At 33.6% G+C, this 21,240-nt stretch overlaps 2 protein-coding genes across 2 annotated transcripts; both read left to right on the top strand.

Annotated features, from left to right (window-relative positions):
* The first annotated feature begins 1,428 nt into the window (after positions 1–1,428).
* Positions 1,429–8,191, top strand: cfap210 (cilia and flagella associated protein 210). Its single transcript, XM_058788022.1, has 9 exons — positions 1,429–1,672; positions 1,794–1,993; positions 3,345–3,518; positions 3,596–3,801; positions 3,901–4,057; positions 4,138–4,277; positions 6,305–6,497; positions 6,716–6,880; positions 7,765–8,191. Exons 1-9 carry the CDS (start codon positions 1,606–1,608, stop codon positions 8,116–8,118), a joined length of 1,656 nt encoding a protein of 551 aa, XP_058644005.1. The 5' UTR covers positions 1,429–1,605; the 3' UTR covers positions 8,119–8,191.
* Positions 8,192–9,440: 1,249 nt separating this feature from the next.
* fastkd1 (FAST kinase domains 1) lies at positions 9,441–21,178 on the top strand. Its single transcript, XM_058786974.1, has 15 exons — positions 9,441–9,717; positions 11,253–11,624; positions 12,096–12,164; positions 13,362–13,487; positions 13,572–13,970; positions 14,975–15,085; positions 15,979–16,110; positions 17,540–18,026; positions 18,677–18,791; positions 18,880–19,008; positions 19,469–19,600; positions 19,760–19,873; positions 20,479–20,623; positions 20,712–20,826; positions 20,897–21,178. Exons 2-15 carry the CDS (start codon positions 11,290–11,292, stop codon positions 20,987–20,989), a joined length of 2,502 nt encoding a protein of 833 aa, XP_058642957.1. The 5' UTR covers positions 9,441–9,717; positions 11,253–11,289; the 3' UTR covers positions 20,990–21,178.
* Positions 21,179–21,240: the final 62 nt, after the last annotated feature.

Below are 21,240 nucleotides of genomic sequence, written 5' to 3'. Positions count from 1 at the left end.
GTGATGTAAGTAAATGTAATGTAATACAAGTAATTTTTTTTTTAAATTAAACTTAGTCCTAAATTAATTTTGGTATTACTTTTTTTCTTCTTCTGTATTTAACTTTATTATTTTTGCCTGTATGTATGCATGTATGCATTTATTTATTTATTTATGTGGTCAGTTATTCTTATGTTTATTCCCACATGTATTTGTTTTCGCATTTATTTATACAGTTATTAGTTTTAACTTGACTTTTATTTATATTTATTTATAGAGGTTTGAGTCTCTATACTATGATAGTTTATTTTATAAAATCTATTTATTTGAGATGAAAGTGAATAGAGGATGAAAAGAAGGTTATAACAGGTCAGTTGGACTAATTCTTCACACAAGCTCATGCATCTGACCAATTACATGAGCGCATGACAGACGTTTAAATAATTAAAAACTTTAAAAATAAACCTACCCTTACATTTACTGGAATAAAACGTGAAACAACTAGTCATGCATAAATTAGGCAATACATAAAAACATATATATTTTTAACTTTAAAGTTTTGTAATGGATAACTTCCATATTTTATTATTTCACTCCATTTTTTAATATTTTGTTTAAGTCTGATTAATTATGGCTTTGTTTAAGGTGTGTATTTTTCACTGTATCTGGTGCCTGTTCGGGTGGGTGTTTTTTTCTTTTTTTCTTTTTTTTTTTCTTCTTTTGGTTAGTTCATGGATAGTATACTTTTTGTATAGAGTTTGTGGGATTTTGTTTTGTTTTGTGTTTTCAGAAAAACTGTTATAAAAAAAAAAGTTTTAATTAAAGTTAAACACTTCAGAATCAACTGCTAAATCAGCTCAGTTTATTTTCTAGATTTTTTATATTAAACATTATTAAGGTTTAATCATATCTTTAAATAAGTACTCATCAAACCAATTGTTCTTTTTTTGTTGTTTGCAAGTCTGAGGGATGAAATAAGAGAGTTAAATTCTACAGAAAAATTGGAAGACACAAAGAAGGCATAAACCATTTTTTTTGCTAGTCAATACAGAATTTTGCAAACAAACAAAAAAAAATTAACATCATATTCTAGAGATAAACACTTTGGGTTTTCAAAAATAATAATATAAAACAACATCTTTGAGGACAAAACTAGTTTCTTTTCCAGATTTAAATAAGGAAGCAGTTACAATACAAAAATATAAAATAATATTAATAATAAAAAATAATAATAATGGAAAAATTTTTATTACTAGACAGGGGTATATATTAAACAAAGCAAATTACATTCAAAGGAGACGATTGAACAACTTACAAATTTCAATAGTTTTTAAAGCCTACTTATTACATGAGTTAGAAATAGCCCCAAAGTAATGCTGTATTTTGTTTATTTTCTAGCTGGCTGGCCCTTTAAGGCTTCGCATGACCTCACCTACTTCACTTGCAGGGTTGCTGGGGAACAGTGTAACAAAAGTTTAAATGGTTGCCGAGCAACACAGTGTGGAGAGACCGAACATGTTACCAACGCTAGCCAAGTTTGCCGATGTATGAAGGAACAAACATATATAAACATCTCAATGTAAGTCAAGATCAACGAATGTGAGAGGACATAAAAAAGCAGTTAAAATGTCAACAGCCTCGATAACAACAGGTGTCGTTCAGTACGGGCGGAGGAAAGGCTCGAGTCAACAAGGTGAGAATGAACTGCGCTTAGTAACTAGTGCACCAGGATAGCTAAAGATAATCTGTAAAATGTATAATAATTAACGTTACAGTTTATAATCACTTGGAAATATGTGGTCAAATGCACACAGTTGGGAGTTCGGAGGTGGAGAAAACCGAAGCGGATCTTCGTCAAATGGTAGTTTTGTCCAAATCGGAGTGGCAGCGCCTGCAGGACAGTGTGAACGGAATCAATCAACACAACAGGAGTGTGATTGCAGCGGCGCAACAGCGGGAGGCGCTGCACATGCGCTCTAAAGAGCTCGTAAAACACTGGTCCAACACCATTGCTGTGAGTACGCACTAGAGTTAGTGTATTTGTACCTCTCTTAGTAGACATAATGAGCAATATTTGCCTGGAAAACCCCAAATTTACACTAAACCTAATATGCGGAAACATTGTCATTTTTTAATGACCTAAACACTTTTAAGGAGAAAAAGTCTATTATTATTAGCCTATCATTCAGTCTTCAATTAAGAATAAAGAATAATTAATTAATTAATTAAGAATTCATTATACTTAAGAAAAAAGTTGGTGTTCTTAGATTTAGCTCATAAATATGATTTATTATAATATTTTATATATAATATTTTATTATAAATACCCCTGTGATAATTTTGTACACATTGATATGGCTGTTTTTGTGTCTAGAACAATGTTATTGTTTTTAGTAAAACTGAAACTAAAAACTAAAATTCAAACCTTTACATTTTTTTGTTACTTTAAATAAAATAATTGTTTTCTGAATTAAAATAAATATAAAATACTTGTTATTTCAGCAGGTTGGTAAGGAAGTATTTCTCATTTTTTATTTAGTTAAGTTGATGTACTAAAATAATTAGAAATAAATTAATAAAAGCTACATGTATAAAAAACAAAAACTACTAAAAATTACAAAAATACAACAAAATGACTAAAACGTCAACTAAAATTAAAATGTAAACAGAATATGTGTGTGTGTGTGTATATGTGCAGATATTTGTATGATGTTTTTTTTTTTTCTGTACTTCTCTCCGTCCAATTTTCATTTTGTCTATGCCTCTGTTATAATGTTGAATAAGTTGATTGTAATTTGAATGCTGTCTTGATGTAATGACCTTAGCCATCTTCAAGAATCGGCTAAAAACACATCTCTTCCATCTTTATTTGACCCTCTAACTCTAGCTCTCTCTATTCTAATTCTATTCTTAAAAAAACACTAACACTAGCTTTTCTAATCTTTTTGTATTCTATCTGTTTTCTTTTTATTTATTATACAATTAACAAAAGCAAAAAAGGCCTCTAACACTACTCTATTCTTTTTCTATTCTATCTGTTTTCTTTTTATTATATAATTTTAAAAAACAAACAAACCTTGCTACGTGTACTGCATTAAGCGAACTGAGACTTGTTATAGCATTTGCATATCATTGCTCTTTTGTTGATTTTGATTGCTTCCATTGTCCTCATTTGTAAGTCGCTTTGGATAAAAGCGTCTGCTAAATGACTAAATGTAAATGTAATATTTTTGGGTTTTCTTAAAATTAAAAAGTAAAAAATTAAAATAATAATAATTAATGCTTGGGCTAATATAAGCTATGCATTTGACTTATGCAAAATGTCTTCCATGAAGAAAAACAGATCGATTTTTTTTCCCTTGCAGGGACAGCGACAAAAAAAACTAGAGGCAAAAAACATTCGAGAGGCGATAGAAGAAGAGGAGCGGAAACAAATTGACATAGAAGAAGCAAAATACCAGGCCCAGATACGAAAGGAGGCCATTGAGAAAGCAAAAACCCAGCAGTACTACCAGACCGACAGAGTGAAAGGCTTCCATGTCTGTGTCTCTCATTATTTGATCACACTTTTTCTGTTGTGAAATGTTAATAGAAACAGTCTTTTTGTTTTTTATAGAGTGCTCTGCTGCTGGCAGAGGTTCTGAAGGAAAGAGAGGCTCAGATCGAGCTAAAACGTATGAAGCAAAATGCCAGCAAGGACCTAGACAGAGAAATCTTGGCCGAAATGGCTTGCAGAGAAGAACAGACCCTCCAGCAGGATCAGCAGAAAGCCCTGCAGAGGAAACGAGACCAGCTGGCCGCTGCTGAGAGCGTGAAACAACAGTAAGGAGACATTAAAGTGCTTCAGTGCATTGGACAACAATGATGTAGGTATTGCAAAAGGACCTAATAAAAAGGACCTGATATGTCCTGCTCTATTAGGATAAAGGATCATGAAATGAAGAAAGCGCAGGAGAGGCAGGAGGTCAAATGTGCGGCTGAAGAAATTGAGCAACTCAGAGATCTTCATCTGTGGGAACAGTCCATGAATGAGCGCAAGAAACAGGAAGAGAAGAGAAGCGCGATGAAGGCTCATCAGGTGAGGCGGTTGCTGAACAACATTTACAGATAGAGTCAATCAGATGCTGTTTTGAAATCCATTCTTCTGTCTTCCATCAGGACTATGTGACCAACAGAGAGCTGATGAAAGCAACAGAGGCTCAGAGGCAGGAGGAAGAGGAGGAGAGACGGAAGCAGTTCGCCAGACATAAAGAAAAAGTCATGAAAATGAGGAAAGAGAAGCAAGAGGAAATATTTAGGTACTGTAAATTACACGCTAACACAGTGTAAATGTGTCTTGTTGGTATAAATGCCAGGATTCCCACTAGTGCCACTAATATTCATTTTCAGGAGCTTTTTTATATTTATGAAGGCATTTTTTCCAACTGTATAAAACACAGCATGCCGACTATTTATGTTAAACACTTCCAACCCATACCAAACTTGATATATTACATTAAAGGCTAGATAACAGATCAAATTAATTAGCATTTTAAGTATTTGGTGCATTTTTGTTATTTTAAAACTGTGATATTTTTTTTATACACCATGAGCTTTCCGTTTTATTTAAGGATTATTTATATACCGTTATTTTTAATTTTAAATCTATTTGCTATTTTCATTTTAGTAAAAGTTTTAGTAATTTTATTAGTGTTATCATTAGGGGAAGTCTAATGTAACCCAACTTGTAACCCAAAGGTCGTGGGTTCGAAGGCACCGAACCCCCAACTGCTCCCTGGGCGCCCCAGCATAAATGGCTGCCCACTGCTCTGGGTGTGTGTTCACGATGTGTGTGTGTGTGTGTGTGCACTTAGGATGGGTTAAATGAGTGAGTATGGGTTACCATACTACTTGGCCATATGTCACGTCACTTTCATTTTTTTTTGTAGTTTTTGGTATGTCTATATAGTTTTTATTAATTTTATTTTAGTTTTAGTTATTTTAGTACTTCAAGTTAAACTAAATGAGAACATTGAAAAAAAGGTTTTTATATTTTATTTTATTTCAGTCAACATTTATTTTATTTCAAGTAACACATTTTTTAATGGATTTAATTTTTCCTTTTTTAGTTAACTACTATAATAACCCTGTTTAGCTTTCATTTTTTACTGAATACTGCAACTTATTTTATTTCACTTTAGTTGCTAAAGTAACACTTCTATTTTTATTTAAAGTGCCCCTATTATGGGTAATGAAAGATTCATATTTTGGTTTTGGAAATCCCCAATAAACGGTTGACATGCATGCAAGGTCAAAAAACACTTTCATTGTCTTATAATATGCATTTAATTTTACCTGACTTGCTCAACGACTCCCAAATGATTCACTCAATGATTCATTTTTCCAAACCCCTCGTCTCTGTGACGCTAATCTGCGGTGATTGGTCTCATTTTCATTTCATCTGGCCTGTAATGCCTGATAAAGCAGCGTTTGTGAGCTCAGTGCTGCTTTGTGTACAGCATTACCGGGGAAACAGCTATTTTTACCGCTCTAAAAGCCAGTAGCCCCTCACTGCAGAACAAAGATCCAGGGGGCGGGGTTGGATCCACATCCAGGGGGTGGAGATTGGTAGGTTTAGGGGTGGGGATGGGTGGGTTTAGGGATCAGGGGGTGGAGACGGGTAGATTTAGGTAAAAGTAAAGTGGGAGGAGTTGGATCTAGATCCAACCACACCCCCTGGATCTTGTGTTCTGCAGTGAGGACCATCTCCTAAAAGCGGCATCTAGTGGCAAAGAATGAATTTGCATTTTCTTTCAGACCAACAGAAAAGACCAACAAGTGGGCGGGCAATATGCTAATGTTTCATGTTGACGTCAACATGAAAAGGCTTGGGATTCGTTTTAAAAACGACTTGTTTCAATGATTCAGAGTCGACTCTTTCTTTTGAAATAACTTTATACAAGGTGCACTTTCAGATTTAAAACTTTGCAGGATGTTTTCATTCACTTTGAGCTGGGGCAATTTAAGTTGTTTGAGTTTACATTTTCTTGTATCAAGTAAAATTTGCTTGCAAACCAGCTAAACCAGCTATCTTCAATTGGCCTGTTAAGAGTCTTTATGGGAACATTTATACATATATCATACAGTATCATATACTAATAAATTCAAGACTGTAACCAGACGTACAAATGGATGTACCCATTTGTACAACATACTTGGTTGAGAAAAAGTCATGAAAATTCAATGTGTGGGTGAAGTGTGGGAACCCTGGCAAGAAAGAATAATTCTCTTCACTGCTTGCTTTGTCTCAGCACTGGGCTTGTATTTGCATTTCTTTTTGCTTTAGAGAGCTCCAGAGACACAGAGAGACTATTATACAGAAGTTAGCAGTACAGAAGCAGCAACAAATCAGCAACGAGGAAGAGATCATCGCGAAAGCAGTTGCTGAACGTGAGGCCAAACTGGCTCGAGAACAGCGTGAGAAAGAAGAAAAACATGCAGCCATGTTGAACTCCATCGCTGCACACAGAGAGTCCATGGTATTTGTGCAGATGATTTGACTCTTCAAAGCTTTGTCTAGTAATGAATGCATGATTATTTAGATGATTATTTGATTAAACTAAGGCAACTATTGATAAGAGGCCATGTATTACAGTGATTTTACCACAGTAATGTTACATTTATGACCATCAAACTGTTTATGTTTATAATTTAAAATACATACATTGAAATAAACATGTTCTTAACCTTATATTAGAGGAAAAAGCAAGAACGAAAGGCAGAAGAAGAGAAACAGAAAGACCTGGAGATGCTGAATGCAAAGAAGGAAGCATATAAAATCTTCATGGAAAAGCAAGAGCTTCAAGCTCAAAAAGCTAGAGAAGAAGGCAAAACACTACAGGACATCTATATACAAGAAATGGTGGGTATAGCTCTTAAAGGAATAGTTTACAAAAAAATGAAAATTTGATGAAAATGAACTCACCCTCGGGACATCTAAGATGTAGTTGAGTTTGTTTCTTCATCAGAACAGATTTGGAGAAATGTAGCATTCTCTGCAGTGAATGGGTGCCGTCAGAATAAGAGGCTCAGCAGCTGATAAACACATCACAATAATCCACAAGTAATCCACACCACTCCAGTCCAGAAAATAACATCTGGTGAAGTGAAAAGCTGCATGCTTGTAAGAAACAAATCCATCATTAAGGTGTTTTTAACTTGAAATCATTGCTTCCGGCTAAATACAAGTCCTCTAATATTGCTTTCTTTATTGAAAAAGCTATATTGTCTGAATCAAGAGAGAAATATGCAGAGATCAAGCACCATTTATAAGATTAACAATAAACAAATATGTTGTGGATTTTGAAGTGAGAAGACAACAGGGGATGGACTTTTTTTCACTCGAGGAAGCATTATTATGAATTATAGACATTAAAGTTAAAAAACACCTTAATGATGGTTTTGTTTCTTACAAACACGTAGCTTTTTGCTTCACAAGATGATAATTCATGGACTGGAGTGGTGTGAATTACTTGTGTATTATTGTGAGGTTTTTATCAGCTGTTTGGACTCTCATTCTGACGGCACCCATTCACTGCAGAGGATTCACTGGTGAGCAAGTAATATAAAGCTAAATATCTCCAAATCTGTTTCAAATTAAAAACAAACTTCTCTACATCTTGGATGGCCTGAGGGTGAGTAACTTTTCAGCAAATTTCTATCTTTGGGTGAACTATTCCTTAAATGTGTTTTATGCTATGCATTTAACTATGATTACTTTCAAATGCAACATTGGTTTTTGTGAAGGCTGAGAAACGTGCAAGGCATCACCGTACAAAAAAAGAAGAGAAGGACTTTGCTGAGATGAACACTGCTCTCATTGTTGAGGAGGAAGACCAGTTTCAGAAATACGCCAAACAGGTCATCGAAACAGCCAAGAAGTCAGAGAGAAACACCTTCCCGCTCCTGAAGGCTGCCAGAGAGGGCATTGGAGGGGGTCTGGGGCCCGTGTTTGGTGGACATAGACCAAGTTATCTAGTCCATGATGAGTCGGGTGTTGAGATGCCCAGTTATGTGAGCGGTACTACTCAAAACATAAAAGAGCTGAACGAGACCCCTGACATTCAACAGTCCAAGAAAAGACTAGGATTCACCTTGTAAAACGTCACAACATCTAGTTGTTATAATGACTCTCTCGTACTATTGCAATAATAAAGATCTTATGCAAAAGAAATAGTAATTGCTGTGTTTTTATTAAAATTATTATTGCTTTTTAACCCCAAATCAAATTTCTTGTTACACAATTTAGATGTTTTTATGTAGAAATATTCTGATGTTATTCTATTATTCCTGGAAACTTAGTAATAGTCAAAACAAGCCAAATTAAAAGTCAAATTAAAGTATGATTTGCTTTGGGATGCCTGTATAAAAATATTTAAATATAAATAAATTATAACTAATAATTATTTTCCTATTACCTGAAAGGTGTTAAATTAAAACAATTTGATATTTTAGCTTCCTTTTCTTTTCTTTTTTTCCCCATTATACAAGAAAAACACAGAAAATGGCCAAGATAGACATTATTTCTACAATAAAACAAGGTTATTAATATTAATATGATGATAACATTGTCAACAGCTATACCCTCAATCCTGGATGCATCATTTTATTTAATTTATTTTAATGTTTTTTATTTTCCTCCTTTTTAACAGCAACTATCTATATATATATATATATATATATATATGTGTGTGTGTAACATGTTTTTGAGCATCTTCAAAAGTAGCCACACTTTGCCTAGATTACAGCTCTGTAATCAGCATATTTTAAATCATGAAATAAATATATTGTATGTCCAAAATAGTCAACCAACAATACAATGAAATATTTTTAAAAATGCAATTAAATATCGGGAATTAAAAATGTATTAATTGCAATATGAATATAATGATATATTCTCATAATGATAATGATTGGCATATGCTATTATTTATACATGAATTAGTATATTTCTACTTATTATCTATTTAATATATTATTAACATATAAATATATATTATCAACATATTAAATAATATGAAATAATGTTTTCATATTTGTCCCACAGTGCTAAAATATTTTTTCGAGCGCACGGTGTGACTTTTATTTTGACAGACACCGTGACTTTTGGCTGTGCTCTGCCTTAAACAGGAAGCCAGTAGTAGCATTGACCATAAGTAGGAGTAGTGAGGATAACTAAAAGAAGCATCAAAGAGGAAAATATTCTAACAAGATTAAGGGTTGGACATACTATGCTGAATAAAACCTTAAAAATAATAAATAAAATAAAAATATAGTTACTTATGGTTTAGAGAGTTTATTTCTTTATCTCAAGAGAACAGAGCTGATTAAGAGAATTTAATGTTTTTTGTTTGTTTGTTTGTTTTTATGAAATGGGTAAACTCTGGTTCACACTCCAATACAGTAGGTGGCGATAATGCACTTTAACGTTGGTGCTACCAGCCATACAATCGAAGAAGAAGAAGCAGCAGCAGCATTGACCATGTCACCCAAGTTTTCCTCTTTTCTGTACACATGGTCGCTAAAACATTGTTCTTACATGCACGTTAAGCAGCTGCACATCAAGCACAAGCAGTAGCGCGCATCTGTGGGACTGTAAACTCCTCTGAGCACATCTGTCCTCTCGCACGTGATCTGCTGCAGCACAGGACACTCGTTACATGTGTGTTATATCATGGCTATCTGATGTTGAAGCTGAAGGTACTGTGAATCTCTCTTATCCGGATTTATTGATATAGCACATGCTCCTGTCCAACACATCTGCTGCTGTCAGATGGAGCTAACTTTCAGTGTTAAGAACTAACTCTAACTCTTAAGTATGTGTTTGCTAGTTGACTGTTTCTAGTAGACATGTTAAGGGCGTTAGGTAAGAGTTTAAAAGACTGAAGACAAATCAAAATTCAGCTGATTTGTGTTATGGCAAAACTAAGAAGCTTTTAATAAGATTTTGATAATATATACATGGTGACATTATGCACATATATGCTTAAAATATAAGTATCTAATATTATAGTTGTTTTATATGTGTGTGTGTGTGTGTGTGTGTGTGTGTATAATATTATTTAGTTATTTCTGTAATATCTGCATGTTTTCCAGGATTTTCATAATTTTAATTTCTTAATCATGCATAATGTAATAATGTTGTATATTGTATAATATTGTAATCATGTATACTACCAGTCAAAAGTTTTTGAACTATTACTGCTTATGAAATACAGCAAAAGCAGTAATATTGTAAAATATTTTTGCTGTTTAAATAACTGCTTTCTATTTGAATATATTGTAAAATGTAATTTATTCCTGTTATCAAAGCTAAATTTTCTCAAGTCTTCAGTGTCACATGATCCTTCAGAAATCATTCTAATATGCTGATTTGCTATTCAAGAAAGATTTATTTATTATTATTATTATTATTATCAATATTTAAAACAATTGAGCAAATTTATTTCAGGATTCTTTGATGAATAGAAAGGTCCAAAAATGAGTATTTATCTGAAATAAAAAAGCTTTTGTAACATTATACACTATGCCATTCAAAAGCTTGGAGTCAGTATAATTTTTTATATTATAAAAAATAATATACAATTTTATTTTAAGTATAATTTTATATATTATATAAATTAATACTTTTATTTAGCAAGGATGCTTTAAATTTATCAAAAGTGATGGTAAAGACATTTTAGAATGTTACAAAAGATTTCTATTTCAGATAAATGCTGATCAGAATATTAGAATGATTTCTGAAGGATCATGTGACTGGAGTGAGGTTCCAAAAATTCAGCTTTGAAATCAAAGGAATAAATGACATTTTAAAACACATTCAAGTAGAAAACATTTATTTTAAATAGTAAAAATATGTAAAAGTTTTACTTTTTTTTTGCTGTACTTTGGATCAAAATAAATGCAGGCTTGGTGAGCAGAAGAGACTTTTACTGTTCAAAAACTTGACTGGTAGTGTATTTTTTGTGATATGACAAAAAATAAAAGAATGCATGATATTTACACAAAAATGTTCAATTATTGTAATAAAAATTTAGACTAGTTGTTGTGAATGTACTTTTTAAAGTCTTTTCTAATTTAATTTTATAAAAATTATATTGTTAGCATAAAAACAACGAGTGCACAATTTACATCTATTTCAGAATGTCTTAATATTTGACATTATTTTCTTTTGCTTTAATAATGACAGTATTCAAGCTGATGATCTGATTCTTGGGTGCGTCTGATCTGTCTAGTATGTGGAGTGTATCCTGACGCCGGCCGTCCTCTGTCATGTTCCGGCTCCGATTGTTTCGGGCATGTTCCCGCAGACTGTTTCACAGCGGGGCCGTCAGCCGTGATCAGGTGCTAGAGCAGCTCCAGACGTGCTCTGCTGAAGACCAGGTGTTCGATGTGGTGGGCCGGAACAAAGCCAAGCTGTCCGTGAGCCATGTGAGCTATGCTATTGGACAGCTGTGGAAGTTTCAACGAGAGCGAGCACACATTCTCAGGACAATCGATCAGGTCCGGAATCACCCGCAGTTCCTGACACTTCGAGTTCTGGCTGAAAACAAAATCAGCCTCATGGATGACGCTTCAGTGGTGGATACGCTTTATGTGGTGCTCAGGTACAGAGAGAAAATATGAAGGTCAAAGAAAAGCTTTGTTCCAAAAGCTACCTAGATATTATTTTAAGGTATTATAGGCATCAAGCTGTGTTTTGAGAGATCTTCCCTGAGTCAAATTCTAACACAGAATCGCATGAATTCTTTGGGAGAAAGCAATACAGTAATGCACTGCATTAGAATGAAAAAGTTATTCTAACATGTCGGATGAAAGAGATTCTTATTAAAAGATTTGACTTTTTTGCCTCAATATTTAGAGTGTTGTGCTCTGTTTCAATTTATTTGAATCAAAAAGTTTTCTAGGCATTTGGTCATGTTTCATTTCAGTCAGAATGCTCCCTTAGTAGGCAGCTATCTATGTAGGCAGCTCACTAGGTTCTGAAACAGAGCTATTGTCTAAACTGCACTGTATATATGGTGTCCTAATTAAAAGTTTGTGGGTAAATAGCCAGTCTTTGATATCTTGTTTTGCAGGCTTCGAGTAGAACACCATGACTCTCTTGTGCAGCAGCTGGTGACAGAGGCTTGGAACAGACTAGAGAGGTTCGTGATAAAGCTGCACATAAATGCATAATTGTGTGTATATGTGTACTGGTTTTTGTGGTTTACGGGGACAAAATTTGTATAATAACATGGGTATGACAGAGGTATTACAATTTGAAGGTGGTTTATGAGGACACTGCCTATGTCCCCGTAAATCAAAAGGCTTAAAAAACATACTAAATGGTGGGTTTTTTAAATCTAAAAATGCAGACAGTCTCCTGTAAGGGGTAGGTTTAGGTGTAGGGTTGGTGTAGGGCAATAGCACATACAGTTTGTACAGTATAAAAACCATTACGCCTATGGAGAGTCCCCGTAAACCACTAAAACAAACGTGTGTGTGTGTGTGTGTGTGTATATTGCAATAGGTGTAAATATACAATATATTTTATGATTTTATGCAAAATATGCATACATATATTTTATATACATAAATGTGAAATATGCAATATATTTTTGTTTATTGCAAAAAATGCACGTAAATCTGCTTATCCAAAATGCATATAAATATTCATATAAATGTAACACAGTATGTTTTATGTTTATGGCAAAATACACATATATATGGATATTTATTTATTTATGCAAATATGCATATTATTCCATATAAACTCAGTAGATGTAAAATGTATAGTGTTTTATGTTTGGTATAAAATATACATATATGTCTGCATTTATATATGTATGCAAAGTATTAATATAGACTATGCAAATATATTTGAAATACAGTAAATATCTGCATAATTATTTATGCAAAATATTCTTAAATATTCTAAAATGACAAATTATTTAGTTATAAAATATGCTTATATATATGCATTTATATATATATATATATATATATATATATATATATATATATATATATATATATATATATATATATATACACACACACTGCATTTATATATACACACACAATATAATTACACAAAATGTACAGTAAATAAGTAATAAATGTCTAAAATACAATTTTCAATATAGTGTATATATGCACATTTTGAGTAAATATACCGGTAATTTGAGTGCATATGGAGACCGAATCTTCCTATGTTATTTGCAGGGTCTCGTGGTTAATGTAGTTTTCACCAGTAATTCTGCTGTTAAGCATGATTATTTAAAAACATAAGTTGCCTATAAATGCCCCATAAAAGTGCAATGAAATATTTATGTCTTAAGTCAAGCTTTCTGTGTTTTCAGATTCCAGATGACGACACTTTCAAAGTTTGCGGTCTGTCTGAGCGATCAGTTCCTGCAGCACAGCCCCTTGATGGGTCAGATTACGCAGATAGTGAGTCAAAGACTGGACTCGATTCAAGACGCCAGGTCTGTTTTTTTTTTAACCATCACGCACATTAAAGGTATAGTACAACAAAAATACAAATGTATTTACTCGTATCCTCCTTACAGAGTGCTCACACCCTTGATGAACTGTATTTTTGCCCTGGTGTCGCCACAGCTGCGGGATGCACTGTTTAAAAAAGCGGACTCCCTTTTGGACAAAATGAACCCGTTGCACTTCAACAACCCCAGAAGAGTTGTGCAGTTCATCCGAAATGTCAGACAGATGCACCGCCCCCTCCTGGAGAAATGTAACCAGCTTCTCCTGCAGAACGTCCCCCGGTTGGACATAGAGCACATCAGCATCATTCTGGGACTGTATCACTCGATGCAGTACAATAACTGTGATTTCCGGCTGGCTGTGAAACAGAGACTCATGGAGCTGGTGGACACATGCACTGATCCTGCCACTTTCACCAAACTCTTTGCTTCTTTAGGACCAATGGCAAGGCAAGGTGTCAGAGAGGGGTGAGCAAGGGAAAGTATCCCTTATTCTTCTAATAACAATTGTTTTATGCTTTTATGTTATTTTAGTATTATTTATGTGCTATTATAGTATTTATTGATATTTTAATTAGCTTTTATTTTGCTGTTTTCATTTTTCAACTTTTGCTTTAATTTATAGTAATTTAGTTGTCTTTTAGTCATTTTTCAATATATATTTCTCTTTAGCTTTAATTTATATTTATTTCAGTTTTAGTAATTTTGCTACTTAAAATGTTATTTCTGTTAGTTAATATGTGACCCTGGACCGTAAAACCAGTCATAAGGCTTGATACATCATCTGAGAGATGAATAAATAAGCTTTCCATTGATGTATGGTTTATTAGGATCGGACAATATTTGGCTGAGATACAACTATTTGAAAATCTGGAATCCGAGGGTGCAAAAAAATCTAAATATTGAGAAAATCACCTTTAAAGTTGTCCAAATTAAGTTCTTAGCAATGCATATTACTAATCAAAAATTAAGTTTTGATATATTTACAGTAGGAAATTTACAAAATATCTTCATGGAACATGATCTTCACTTAATGTCCTAATGATTTTTGATAAAAGAAAATTCAATAATTTTGACCCATACAATGTATTTTTGGCTATTGCTACAAATATACCCCAGCGACTTAAGACTGGTTTTGTTGTCACATATAATATATATTTTTTTATTAATATTTCTTATATTGTGTGTTTATATAATATATACTATATATATATATTTCTACTTAACTTATAGCTATAGTTTTAGCAATTTTAGTATTCCATCTGAAAGTAAAATGAGAAATGTTGCCTTGTTTTTTTTTTTTTTTTATAAATTGACTCCTTGGCATCCTTATTGTAAAGTTCAACAGTGAGTGTATTTTATCGTTTTGTCCATAGGGATTAAGTGTAAAAGTGGTTAAGCCACGAACCAGACAAACCAGCTTGGAGAAAAATCACAACAGTATGACTTGATTTGTTTGTTTGGTCTTGCAGGTTAGAGAGTACAGCACTGCTATTGGCTGATGAGCTGAATCCCCATCAGGCTTTAGGTGTGGTGGAGACTATGGAGGAGATGCAATGCAGAAACCTTCAGTTAATAAACAAGTAAGATAAGTGCATTCTGCATTACATCCACATGTCAGAAACTCACAGACAAATAATTATTAGAGTTGGGGTAGGTGACATAACTAAAATCTTATGTCACTGCAAACATTTTATATTTTAAATGGAACACAACTATTCAAACGTTTGGGGTCAGTACGTTTTTTTTAAGTAATTAAAACTTTTGTTCATCAAGGATGCATGAAATTGATCAAAAGTGACAGTAAATACATTATTCTTAGATTTCTATTTCAAATAATTGCTGTTCTTTTGAACTTTCTCTTTTTCAAAAAATTCTGAAAAAAAAAAAATGTTTTCAACATTAATATTAAGTGTTAATAATAGGATGTTTCTTGAGCATCAAATCAGCATATTGAATGATTTCTGAAGACTGGAGTAATGATGCTGAAAATTCAGCTTTGTATCACAGGAATAAATTACATTTTAAATATGTTCAGTTTTTACCATTGTACAAATCCAATTTTTCCTGGATATTTGTCATTTTCCTTTTATTTTAATATTAATATGTTGATATGTAGTATTGCATATTTGTGGATATTTCAGTAAATTAAGTTCATCACATTTGATTTTTTTTTTTTTTTTTTCACAAACTAAAATAAAAGATTATTTATCACAAAAAAGTTAATTCTTACATTTTTCCCTTAAACTAAAGGACTCTAAAATCTGATTTGATTGGATAAGATTAAATATGTTTACTCTGGTTTAAAAAATGGCATTAACGCATACAGATGACATATTTCTACCAACGCTTGGTTTATATCTTCATACCATCCAGCTTCAACAGCAATGCAGTAATTGTTGTGTCAGAAAAATCTCATGCACAGCAGTCATGACTAGAAACAGGAGAGGAGATCTTACCATGTCTTTCTTGACAGGATGTCAGCAGTACTCTTAAGGAATCTGGAGATGTATAGGGCGGTGGAAATAGCTCGAATCACTCAATCGCTCATCCTGCTGCACTGCCAGAATCCAGAGATCTTCTCCAGACTGAAAGCCAAACTGCTGCAGTAAGTGTTTCCAAAACCAGAGAGATCGATTAGTGACTGAAGTTTTTAACTTCAATCTCAGAGTCTTGTAATTAAAGGTGCACTAAGCGATTTTTGAAAAGCTCTTTTGACCACAGCATCGGACCGAGTCCCAAAACACACTTGTAGCCAATCAGCACTAAAGGGGCGTGTCTTGTAATGACAGAGGGAAGAGAGCACTCAGTTTAAATGCACAGGATGGATATTAAAGAAGCACTAAGCGATTTTTGTCAAACGATGTTGATATTTGAAAGCACCAAAACGAACACGCCCATACCCCGACAGGACCTCGCCCTTATTTTGAAATCATCGCCCCACACGTACGCATACAACCCTGGCATTAATGACGATCGTGGAAACAAGCAAAGATGACACACAAGCATATTCGAACAAAAGCCAACACAGATAAATTGTGTGAAACAAAGCAAAATCAACGTTACTCACCTTGAGTTCTCTCCACCGCTGGAAAGCTGCTCCGATATTGTGAAAGACGTTTTTTTTTTTTTTTTATGCTCACCATGGCTGCATTTATTTGAATACAGTAAAAGCAGCAATATTGTGAAATATTATTGCAATTTTTTTTAATTGATTATATTTTACAATGTAATTCATTCCTGTGGTGTAAAGCTGAATTTTCATCATCATTACTCCAGTCTTCAGTGTCACATGATCCTGCAGAAATCATTCTAATATGCTGATTTACTGCTGAAGAAACATTTATTATTATTAATGCTGAATACAGCTTTGCTGCTTAATACTGTGTTTTTGAGGAAACAGATATTTTCTTTAGGATTTTCTCATGTATAAAATGTTCAAAAGAAAAGTGTTTATTTAAAATTGTTATCTTTTTTTAACATTATAAATATAATGGATCAATTTAATGCATCTTTGCTGAATAAAATTATTAATTATTATTAATTATATATATAAAAAAATTAAAATCTGAATCCCCATCTAAATCCCCAGAACTAAAATGTCTGAACAGCAGTGTTTATATCATTTAAAGTCATGTTTTTTGGAGTCTTTAAGGTTACGTGAACTAACAATAAACACTACTTTTAAATAATTTATTAACTTATTTAATATTCATTTAAACATTTATTAATACTTTTGTTAAATCAAAATTTGTATGTTAACATTAGTAACATGGGCAAACAATGAACTATGTGTATATTATTATAAAAACAATTATTAATTATTATATAAATATATTTTTTATTTGTATTAACTAACATTAACAAAGACTAATACATTATGTAAAAAATAAATATATTGCTCACCATTAGTTAATTTTTGCAAATCCATTAACAAGTAACTAATGAGACCTTATTATGAAGAAATAACACTATTGAACCATCTTATTTAACATTTATGTTTTTAATGGTTGTTGTTTTTTTATCATCATTCATAGTTACCTGCAGGGCAGTGTGTATCCATACGAGGTGACCATGCTAACCAGGGTTCTGTCCATGCTTCCTTCTTCCCGTCCTGACGAGGCCGTCCTTTCCCGGGTGAACACCGTGATCCCGCAGTGCAACCTAAACGACCTCAACACTTACGCCACGGTCGTCGCCAAGTGGATTCGCAACGATTCCTCGTACCGGCACAACACCTCCAGCAACTACGTTCGCCTGCTCCAGACCCTGAACCGCTGCAGTCGCGAGCGGCTGCACAGCTTCGAGAGTCTGGACGTTGTCCTGGATGAAGTGAAGTATTTGTCGGGGGGGTGGTTTGATGAGATGCTGCTGGAAGAGTCTATGGTCGCCATGCAGAATCTGACTGACCAGGTATCCTGGACTAATGTGCATGAGCTGAGTGTTTATCTGACCAGGACTAACTACTTCTGTGCCGCGCTGATGGACCGTATCGCTAGTGTGACGATTGAAAATATAGACAAGGTGGGAGTCATCTTAAATATTGTTTTAATACTTTTTTAAAAAATGTTACATTTTTTTTTTTCGTTTTAATTTAAGCTTTTGTAATTTTGCTATGTGCTTTTGTCTTTTTTTTTTCTTTTTTTTAAATTTATATTTAGCTTTAATTTATTTAATTTCAGTTTTATTGCTTTTAGTATTTAAACTTCTTTCAGTTAGTTCAATGCATTTTGTTTTACGCAATGTGTGTATAGAATATATAATCTATATAATTACTTGTTTTATTGATTGATTGCCATTTAATGAGATATACTTTACTGTTTAAAAGTTTGGGCCCAGAAAGTTTTTGTAAAATATGTTTGAAAGAAGTCTCATGCTCACTAAGGCCATTTTTATTTAATAAAAAAATAAATGAAAAAAAAAAAAAATTATTACAATTTAAAATAAATGTTTTCTATTTGGATATATTTTAAAATGCAATTAATTCCTGTGATGCAAAGCTGAATTTTCAGCATCATTACTCCAGTCTTCAGTGTCACATGATTCTTCAGAAATCATTCTAATATGCTGATTTGCTGCTCAAGAAACATGATTATTATTATTAATTAAAAAAAAAAAATGCATCAGAAACTCCTGTTGTTAAATAAATTTATATGTTTGTCTCTTTGGAACAGATTCATTACTCTGCAACCTATTCCACTTTGCTGCCTTTCGCTGTGCTAAATTATGACCCACCAAAGGCGGAAGAGTTTTTCGATGTGTGCATTCGACATTTCACTCCGTATATTAGTAAGATTCTTCCATTATGCATTTATAAAAGTTTCTAATCTTAAAAACTTGAAGTTGAACTGTAACCTGTTTTTGCTGATTTAAACAGGTTCTTTTGACCCTCACCTGCTGGTTCTCTTGGCATATGCACTGGCTTTGGCTGATTATTTCCCTGAGGAGGTGGTCAGAGAGATCTTCAATGTGGACTTTCTTGCAAAGTTGGATGCCCATCTGGAGAGTATGTCTCATATGTGCATTCATATGAAACTTAAAGGAATAGTTCATCCCAAAATTAAAATGTGGTAAAAATCTATTCACCCTCAGGCCATCCAAAAAGGACATGAGTTTGTTTCTTTTGGAAAAATGTAGCATTACATCTGTTGCTCATCAATCGATCCTCTGCAGTGAATGAGAGTCCAAACAGCTGATAAAAACATCACAATAATCCACACCACTCCAGACCATCAGTTAACGTCTTGTGAAGCGAAAAGCTGCATGTTTGTGAGAAACAAATCCATCATGAAGACATTAACTTCAAACTTCTGCTTCCGACCAAAATAGTTAATTGATAGACTGGAGTGGTGAGGATTACTTACTGTGACGTTTTTATCAGGTGTGTTATCAATCAACTGAGAAGTATGGTGATATTTAATAGTTCTTTGTTGTTTAGTGTTGTGTTTTTTTCTCATTGCTGACAGCCTTTCCGGATGCTCTAAACATGCGCATCCGTCTCCGTCTCATGGAGCTGAATCGGGCCGTGTGTCTGGAGTGTCCTGAGTTCCAGGTGCCTTGGTTTCATGAGCGCTACTGTAAACAGCTGCAGAAGAGAGGTCAGCATCGTTACCCCAGACTTCAGTGTCATATGATCTTTCAGAAATCATTCTAATATGCTGGTTTGCTGCTCAAGATGCAAGTAACAAATAGATTTAATAGGTTTAATGTAAGAACTAAAGTGTTTTTATTTAGAAATCTTGTTTTCCACACTGTAGCCAACAGCTCCATTGGTCCAGCTCAGCAGCAGATCCATAAGTTGCTCGGGGACATCCTGGGTGGGATGAACTGTGCCAAAGCAGCAGTGCTGACACCATACTTCTATACTGTCGGTGAGTTTTGAACCAGCATTACATATAAAACAGACCATTTTGTTTTTCAGTGGCCAATATAATACAATATAAAATTTTTACCTTTTAAAAACACATTCCCTGGTCTCATTGTGCACGTACACAAAACAGCCTATTTTTTCATCACAAATCCCTCTCAAAATAGCTGAAAGCCATGACATGACAAAATACAGTTTAACAGTGAAATGAGATATACACAAAAGGTATTTATTTTATTTTATTTTACAATTTCATTTCCATGCTTAAGCATTACCTTGTCAAACAAAAATAAAGACAAACAAATCTGTTTTAATTTTTAAAAAAAATAAAGACAAAATTATTTGCCTTGGTCTAACCTCTGTTTTAACCGAAATATTAAATTTTATTTATTTATTTTTTTTAATGGTACATAAGTTCATTTCCATGCTTAACCTTTACCTTTGTGCTATGCACCATTAAGTATATTAGAGTTGATTTGATGTATAGTGACCCAGTGTAATATTTAATTGACTAAATCCATTCACAGACATACAGTGGTACAGGATGACAGTCCTAGATACAGTATTGCTGCTTCTGTAGGTACATGACAACTGTGATATTTTCATCAGATTTTGAACTTGTCCTGGATCGCCATCTTCATCCGGTACCGTACAGCGAGCCCAGTCAGCTGCAGATCAGTGAGAACGGAAACATTCACTGGCAGTCCGGATCGGAAGACAGAGATAGGATGGAGCTGCCGCCCGGAGCTCGCCGGTAGGAGTCATGTGACCTGCACTTGCTCTTTCGTGCATGAGAACATGTTAAAAAAACAGACATAATACGATTCTCTAAATCTGTCTAGCATTGCCTTGGATTTCCTGGACTTCAAATCGTTCTGCAAAAATTCCTGGCACATGAAAGGAGAGGCCATGATGAAGAAAAGACATCTGGAAATTTTAGGATATCATGTACTACAGGTCAGTAGAAAGATAACGCATATTTCTGACGACAAAAGTGTGGTTTTGCTAATAATGCGTATTCCTACAGATTCCTCACTTTGAATGGAACTCAATGGAGCTTTCCACAGAAGATGCATGGAAAGAATATCTGAGGAAGAAAATATTCTCAGAGTTACCCTGAGACATTATCTTGAAACAATAGACATCAGATTGTTTGCAGACCGTCTAAGCTGCAAGATTAGTACTGCAATCTTATTATTTTGAAATAAGTGGTATTACTTTTTTCATTTACAAGGAAGAAATGCATAGCTGTTTGCCTTTAAATGAATTTGTATTTATTAAGCATTTTATATAAAAGAAAAGAGGTGTGTATGGATTTTTTTTTTTAAAGTAAATTTAATTTTGGCATCCATTGTAGAAATGTTTTCCTCA

Source organism: Onychostoma macrolepis, chromosome 09, assembly GCF_012432095.1.
Source record: "Onychostoma macrolepis isolate SWU-2019 chromosome 09, ASM1243209v1, whole genome shotgun sequence".
In the NCBI taxonomy this organism is placed as follows: Eukaryota; Metazoa; Chordata; class Actinopteri; order Cypriniformes; family Cyprinidae; genus Onychostoma; species Onychostoma macrolepis.
This window is presented reverse-complemented; position numbering and strand designations above follow the sequence as displayed.

Coding starts and splice junctions, on each gene's coding strand:
- cfap210 (XM_058788022.1), top strand. CDS start 1,606: ATGTCAACAGCCTCGATAACAACAGGTGTCGTTCAGTACGGGCGGAGG. Junction 1,673..1,793: donor GAAAGGCTCGAGTCAACAAG/GTGAGAATGAAC, acceptor AAATGCACACAG/TTGGGAGTTCGGAGGTGGAG. Junction 3,519..3,595: donor ACAGAGTGAAAGGCTTCCAT/GTCTGTGTCTCT, acceptor TGTTTTTTATAG/AGTGCTCTGCTGCTGGCAGA.
- fastkd1 (XM_058786974.1), top strand. CDS start 11,290: ATGTTCCGGCTCCGATTGTTTCGGGCATGTTCCCGCAGACTGTTTCAC. Junction 15,086..15,978: donor AACCTTCAGTTAATAAACAA/GTAAGATAAGTG, acceptor CTTTCTTGACAG/GATGTCAGCAGTACTCTTAA. Junction 20,624..20,711: donor CTGCCGCCCGGAGCTCGCCG/GTAGGAGTCATG, acceptor AAATCTGTCTAG/CATTGCCTTGGATTTCCTGG.